This window comes from Schistocerca cancellata, chromosome 2 (assembly GCF_023864275.1).
Source record: "Schistocerca cancellata isolate TAMUIC-IGC-003103 chromosome 2, iqSchCanc2.1, whole genome shotgun sequence".
Lineage (NCBI taxonomy): Eukaryota > Metazoa > Arthropoda > Insecta > Orthoptera > Acrididae > Schistocerca > Schistocerca cancellata.
In genome coordinates this window covers 10,772,117-10,780,206 of record NC_064627.1, presented here as the reverse complement: position 1 = coordinate 10,780,206, position 8,090 = coordinate 10,772,117, and the positions used below count along the sequence as shown (strand labels likewise).

Genomic DNA, 8,090 nt, shown 5'->3' with positions numbered 1-8,090 from the left:
TGAGACCAATATATGTGGTGTAGAGTTTTGAAATAGATAGGAAATATGTATGTAAAATTGTACAGATGAAGTGTTAAACTAATTGTGAAGTTTGTAATTTTTTTAATATTATTATGTACATTGGACTGATAATGTATCCAGCAATAGAATATTGTCGGAGCACAAATTCTCTGTTCAAATTTAACACTCTGTCTAAAATAATGAGCAGAAATCGCATTCACTTATTGCTCCATTGCATTCATTTTCCAGACAATAAACCACCTAAGAACATGATAAAACCAATAAGTTCAGGCAACTATGAAATATATTGGACAGAAAATTTTTCCCAGAATATATATATCAGATGAAGCCATTATTATAAATTAAAGCATGGCATGAATTGAGGATGACTTTTGTTTTTACAGTATATTCCAGAGAAAAGTCATAAATGTGGTATTAAGATTTTTCAAATTATGTGGTAGTATTGGATATACTTGCGCATTTATAAAAAGAGTGCACAAACATTGTGTCTCAAATCCTGGTAGAAAGTATCATCCTGGAGCTTCTCAGTAATGACCAGTCCTTACAAACAACTACTACACATTTACTCCTCTTGCGAACTGCTGTACAGAAAAAATTTGGTGGTAGTTATCATCTTATGGCACCGTAGTTGGAAAATCAAAGGATAGAAGGCAAATGGTTTTTTTCTTTCAGCAGAACACGTGTTAGATATCATTCCATCAGGCAAAGATTGCACTCTCAGGCAGCGTGGTTTCAGTTCCCTGAGACTGCAGTCAAGTGTATGAGTTTCATTTGTGTGTGTGTGTGTGTGTGTGTGTGTGTGTGTGTGTGCGCGCGTGCACGCGCGCAGTTTTCCAGTCACATCAATTTGAATTGATGCGGCTAGAAAACAGAGAACATTTCATTCGTGTATGCCGTCGCAAAAGACACCAAGGACACGTGTGTCTATTGTTGACAAAGGCCTTAATGACCGAAAGCTATAATTGTGAGAGTCTGTTTGTTGTGCCCATCTGCGACTCGGCATCTTCACTATATGGTGAGTAGCAACTTTCCTTCTCATAATATTGTTACATTCCATCCTGGATTTTCCATTGTTTGATTAACATTTAACTTACTTTAGCAAGGTAATACATTGAATAAAGAGGGAGAGGACATTTAAGTAGAGACTTTGGTTGTGTCTTCATTAATTTTATTTTATTAAATACCAGAATTTCTGGTGTCATATACACTATATTCTTTCAAGTTTCATTTATTAGATATCCTAGACAAAACATTATTCTCTATGAAATGCGACTTAACTAATTTTGTACAAAAATCTACATATTAATCATGAGCTATTCACATAGTTTAACTGAAACATAAAGGGCCATTCATGACATTCTCACACAAAACATTGCCATCTAATGAATCTTTGAAAAGGCTACTCAACCAATCCCTAAGCATAATTTGACTGCTATGAAATAATTCTTGACTTAAAAGTATTAACTTTTTTTTCCCATTTCAATTGTCAAGTGGGTTTTTCAGAGAGAACGCTTTTCAATTTATGTGCTAAAAACCAATAAGTGTATTTGTGAATAATATGAAGCTGGCTGAATATTGCTTTATTTTGGGACCTTTGTTATAAAATTCTGTAGCATGAATATAACAAACATGTAGGTATTATATTCATATCAGTCTTGTCCCCTCTTAGTAACCTATTTATAACAAGTGAGCTTTATCTGCATGTGGATATACAAATTTTTATTTTATTTTAGTCACAATGTTATTTGATATTATCCACAAATACAGGAATATGGAGCAATCTTTTACTTTTTTTTTAGAAAAGATGTAATGGGATAATGATACAAGCCTTCAACTTGGACACTTTCAAACAACAACATTCTCAGCTGTATTACTGGATGTATTTCAACCAGGTTTGTTATTTCAGTTGAAGAAACATGACGACAAAAACAAATTATTAGATGAGTTCCAAAATTATTAAGAGAAGTCAGTTAGTAGTGGCCAACTTTAATATTCAGGGTACCAGATTAATTACACTTTCCTCTTCTTCTTCTTCTTCTTCTTCTTCCTCTTCTCTTTCTTGTTCTTTCTTCCCAAGAACAGTATCACAGTATTGGAAAGAAATGATTTCAACACAAAAGGTGTACCTGAGTTCATCACTCATTTAAAAGAAACATTCCAGCAGTTTGAGATTCTGTTGTCTGAAGCCCCATTTACTATGAAAGAAATAAGTAAACAAAAGACCTGATTGAGAAAAAATAGGACCTCAATTTCCAATGTGAACCAGTGAATACTTCAAGTTCTGAAAGATGATGCACCACCAAACTTCTCTGTCTTGCAACTACTCAAATTGTTTGTGAGGTTATTTCACAACTTTTTGCAGTCGTTTTTATGTGTTACACTGCAAGGCACTACTAAATGTAAATTTTTAAATTGCAATTAACTTCCTTTTACTTAGTCTTCATGCAAAATATTGTTTAACAGGGGGTGTTCTTAAAGTGAGAGTAAAACATGCTATCAGTTATAGCATTTGTCATTTATTTCTTCTACCATAATTATGGGATGACGTATCTCTCTATTCTTCAACATACAACTTTTTCCTCAGCAGAAACTACACTTTCACTTTTTCAAGGGAACTTGATCACTTTTATGGTTATATTTAAAGCTAATTTAGTTGCTAATAAACAACTAGCAAATTATTTTACATTAATTACTGTGTGGGAAAAGTCATATGCACAAACCAGTCAAAAAATTTTGTCAGCCTTTTTCATACTGCCAAGAACAAGGCATTGTCACAGTAGCATAGGACTTTTGCCCCTCGGAGTTCTCCTTCTTTTTTCTTAAATACAGCCACTAAAATTAAATAAATGATAATGTCAAGTGAATAAAATTTGTATCTTTAAGCAGTTGTACAAACTACAACTATTGATCTCTTTCAGGTTTGTGGAACTCGAAAGTTATTAAGTTCACGCACACTCACATTTAATAAAATGGAATAGAACCTACCCCACAACTTCATTAATAATCATTTATGTTTGATAAAAAATTAAATTCTTATCATGTATGGACAGTTTCAGTTATGTTCCAAAGACATACAAGATTACTCCATATCACACATTTTTAGTTCAAATTTTAAATGAGGTAAACAATGCTTTTGGATGAGCTCTACCAGTTCAGCTTATGAACAGTGACAGCTGAGCTATAAAACAATGTCAGTTTGGAATTTTTTTATTCCTACACTAGGAACTTAAGCACAAATGTACATTCACTGATTTAATCCTTGCCGCTTCTCTTCTTCAAGCATAGCATCCAATTCATCAGTTAAATTGGCGAGCATATTTCCAATATCATTCAAAACATCAGCAGGTTCTTGTGATGCTGATCTGTAATCACAACAATAATTAAAAAGATGTCATAGAAATAAATATACAAAGTACAGCAATATATAACAGAGAAACCTATAGCAGTTGTGTACGAGACACTGGGTAATATGATAATATGCGATGGAATAAAATTGTGTGTGTGTTTTACATTGCAGTGACATATAAATAATAACTCCTCAGTATATCATAGTACATGCCACAAGCTTCATATAAATTCATATCTCACTAGTCATCATTTGTTACAGGGTTCATGTTAAGAGAATTTCCTGTCTGATACATGTCTGCCTGTCACATTGAAGAAGTAGTTTTAAGTTCACCAGACGTCTGTGTAGATACATACTTTGCCAAGATTCAAAACCCCTTACATACTTTGCCAAGATTCAAAACCCCTGTTAAGTTTTATATTTCCAGTTCTACTGCTGGTACTTTCAGAGTCTGTTCATTGATGTCCCTACACTACTCTCATTGCTATCACTCATTCATCACTGTTAAGTAAACTCACTGTTAAGTAGCTCCTAATGAACTATGTTATATATGCAGGATTGTCACCAAACTTTCTATATTAGCGATGATCTCTCAACAGTGTGACAAACAATGTAAATTTGAAGTGTGTGCAAGCTGCAAATTCAACATCAGAATTCCATGTCAGTTATTCACAACATATTTGAATCCTATGTTACGCTTACATCATTTTTTTATGATCATATGGTAAAGCTAAAAGATATCGGAAATAAATTGAGTAGGAGTTTAACAAAGTGTGTGAATGTCCTGTTTAACTGACATATTTTTACAAAAATGATATAAAATTCTTCAAAGTCTGCAGTGCTTACCGGTCTCTTAGTGCCTTCTGACTAGCTGCTAGATCACTTTGTGGATTTTGGACCCTCTTAGAAGGAGTAAACTCTGAAAATTACACAATTTTTTAATGTATCGGTTAACTTCATCAACAAATAAAAAGGAATATATTACAGTCAGTAGATGAATTTGGGTGGGCTATAATAAGAGGATACAGAGTCACCAGTGGATCAGACAATACAAGAGGACACTGAAGATCTTGGAAACAAAGAGAGAGAGATGAAGAGAGAGGATGAAGAAGATCTGGAAGAAAAGAAAATGCTCTCCACGAAAGGTCTACCGGTCGTCGTGTAGAAGTTGTAATAGAAGAAGAAAAGGAGGAGACTACGATGAAGATGAAAAAGAAGAGGGTTTGGAGTTTTTCATAGCATTGCCATACTTAAAAATAATTAACTGATGCAATGCATTCCAAAATGTTACAGAAAACTGAACTGAACTTGAACTCTTTGATCAGGAAAGAAAGGGAGAGGGAAAGATAAGGGATGTTCAATGGTTGGAGAAGAAAGGAAGCAAGATTAAAGTTTAACACTCCATTGACAGCTAAGTAATCAGAGGTGAAGCACAACTTGTGAACTGGGAAAGTAATTGCCTGTGCCCTTTTCACGGAGCCATCCGTTATCTACATGGTAAACGGCACTTTTGATCTTATTTGTTGTGTAGGCATCTGGTAGTCACTTCAGATCTTATCACATTTGTGTCAACAGTTCAGTTATTTTAAGCACAGCAAATGTAATACTGAACTATTTCAGCACACCAAATGTAAAACGACATTTCTGAAATGAAAATAGTGATTGGAGGATGACACACAGAAAATCTAAACATGACAACAATTTCAAACAAATGAATGGTTTTGGCTGATATTGAGCTTCTTCAGATAATAACTGCATGCCACAGTTCACTATCTCAAATGCGGAATCCAGACTGTCATTGTGGCCTTTATTTGAAATTATTGTGATTGTGCCAGTCAATAAACTATTTTCATAACAGTCAATTACTGTACATCTTCAGCTCAACCAAAATGTCATTTTTTCCTAAACATGTCAGCCTGTATTTGTCAGCAAGTACTAATTACAAAGAAATTTTGATAACAGGACACAATGCAACCTAGCACAAACATTTGTGCACTTCACAGTGACACAGCTGCTGCATATCTAAGGAACATCCCTGTGCGCTGTATGACCACTATGCACACACTCCACAAAGTCAATTGACATGACGACTTATGGGGGTAGGACACCAACTGGCAAACAGGTTCCCAGTCACAGTTGACGTAGCTTACCTTTATTAGCAGACATCGCTAAATTTAGAATGTCACCTGCATCTGTATGTGGAACGCATAGTGTTCACTGTATCTTAAGCTGCCACATCACTCATTCCCACCATAACTCAAAAAGTCCACTAATATGCAATATAACATGAAACAAAACACAGCGTGGCAAAGACAACACAAGATGGTGACAATAATGATAGTATACAGGGCTACGCTTAGTAGTGGTAGTGACTTAAAACGAGTGAATCTTTTGACTTGAAGTAGGACTGTTGATAAGGCATCAATATAGCTATATTTTTCCCAAAAAATATCTATATTCATAGGCGGTATTTTCCCCCCAATAAAATTGAAATCAAAATGTCAATACTGAGTGCCGATATTTTTGTTTTATATTACTTTTTTTTCATGATTTCTGGTAAATATTTGACGTTCATTTAAAATTCTAGTAGAATATAATTTTACTTTCATTGTTTGAAGGCGCTTTCATCATGTCCAATCTTTCTTTTTGAATGTGTGAAGCAAGTACATGTGAATGTGTGAAGCAAGTACATGTGACACAAAAGAAGAAGTCTGACTGCACTAGCGGGTGGTGATGCAAATGGAATAACAAGATTTGTGATGTGAAGAAGCAGTACACCAGTTGCATTAAATAATAATTTTTAACACAACTAGTGTGCTATTTCTTCACATCAGAAAATGATGAACAAAAATATAAATGACAAGATTGTGAGGGGAAACGCTGACGTAATAGGCACTTGGTGCTACCGACAGAAACTGCAACGTTTAGCTTCACCACGTAATTTTGATACTACAACTGCTAGCTCTCTAGTATTAGAAGAAATGAAAAAACAGGGAAGTCAACATTAAGTGTTTTCAAGAAATCCAATATGTGATGAAAGTGAATGACAGACCCATCGAACACCTTTTATTGTGCCACTTACATGCACTTACCATTGTTAGCAAAGTGGTTATTGCCAAGCGTGAACGTGCATCGTTTTCGTGTCAGTTCTTGCTCTGAGGGGGATAGGCAGGCTGCTAGCTTGTTGATGTACAGAATATTTAATAACAAATTAATTCGTAAATAACAGGCTGTACATTTACAATGTGCAGCCAATATTTTTATAAGCAGGTACATTGATATTTTTTCCGTCAATATATAGATACTTTTCTTTGATATACTGAAGGCCAACAATAATATAATTTTTTTAAATATCGATTATTGGATTTCCGATATTTGTAGAAATATAAACAGTCCCAGTTTGAAGGCAGACCACCATGCCACTCTGGTCTATTCTGCCACTAACATGAGCCACTGCATGACTGCTGTGTCTTTGTGGAGTGTGCAAAGCAATTAACTATCTAGTGAAATACTTATTTTTGCTTGAGTGCAAAAATGACAGCTGGTTTTTTAAAAAAAACAGCACATCCATTAGGTCACTTACCTTGTTTGGGATAATCCATTGTCGTAAGTGTCGGATGCGGTCTTGTCACCCTTTGCTTTATAGTTCCTGCATTCTCATTAGCAAAAGGGAGGGAATCTGATTCTGTGCTTGAACTTGACTGTAAAATGAAAATATATTCTTTTAAATCTTGGCCTTTCCCATCTGCAGCTAAATTAAATATACAGAGAAATAAGATTAAAAGCTCAGAACATGTGATGTAATAAGAAGCAGTCACAAAGTATTTGACAGTTGAGACAGTAAATGACAACCTAGTTTCAGCCAAATAGTGACTGCACAACAACGAGATGATGAAGTAAAAAAAATTTCTGTCTAAAGATGACAATTTTTCTGTCATTAACAGAGCACGGACTGTGATGAGGAGCTCCGACTGCATGCTCGATTCGGATTTGCACCGAATCGCTGCCCGCATGCCTCACTGACTGACCAGAAGTTTTCTCGTAAAAGATTTCTCATAAAAGATGTCCGGGTCAGAGGATGAGAGGTGTGCACAGATCATGCAGCTCCCACGAAATGTAGCAATCCAGATGTCAGTCACAGTCAAGTGCAGAATTTCAACCTTTCAAAAATCTTTTATTTTCATCCAGATTTTGCCTTCTTGTCTAAGATTCAAACTGGGATTTTATGTTTTGGTGTGGGGGTCGTTAACATGTTCCACTCTGATATGATGCAAAAACTGAAAATCACTGTAAATTCAAAAATAATTTACAAGCACCCCACATTAGCCACTCCCAAAAATTATCCAGATTCAAGAACTGAATATATCTGTTAGCTGTGTGAAAAGCAACAACATCTATTATAAACATGCCTCTGTTAATACAATACACAGATAATTATTTCTGTATCAGTGTGAGTGAGGCAAGCAGCAGAGGATAATAGCAGCAGCCGAGAACTCGACGTGTATCTTTACAGTGAGTAGCAATTTATTCTTTTCATAATTGTTCATTTTTGTAGTTCATAGACATAACTGGCCATGGCTTTGAGTGAGGTACCACTGCAGTATTCACCTGAGAAGTTTGAAACATCATGGATAGCTTAAGTGAGGATTGTGGGACTCAGAATTGAAGCCACATCCTACCAGCATAAACGCAACAACACAATCATTTTAAGATACCTGCCCAT

The 8,090-nt window shown here is 35.2% G+C and overlaps 1 protein-coding gene across 8 annotated transcripts in view; it reads right to left on the bottom strand.

Annotated features, from left to right (window-relative positions):
- Positions 1-1,175: 1,175 nt before the first annotated feature.
- The window catches only part of LOC126161301 (caskin-2), a 1,090,260-nt gene continuing 1,083,345 nt past the window's right edge, over positions 1,176-8,090 (bottom strand). For all 8 annotated transcript variants that reach the window (XM_049917047.1, XM_049917045.1, XM_049917052.1 and 5 more), the window contains 3 exons: positions 6,951-7,068; positions 4,214-4,286; positions 1,176-3,383 (listed from right to left, as the gene is read on the bottom strand). In XM_049917047.1, the coding sequence (XP_049773004.1) occupies positions 3,266-3,383; positions 4,214-4,286; positions 6,951-7,068 (309 nt within the window). In that variant the 3' untranslated portion in view covers positions 1,176-3,265. The remainder of the gene's footprint in view (positions 3,384-4,213; positions 4,287-6,950; positions 7,069-8,090) is intronic.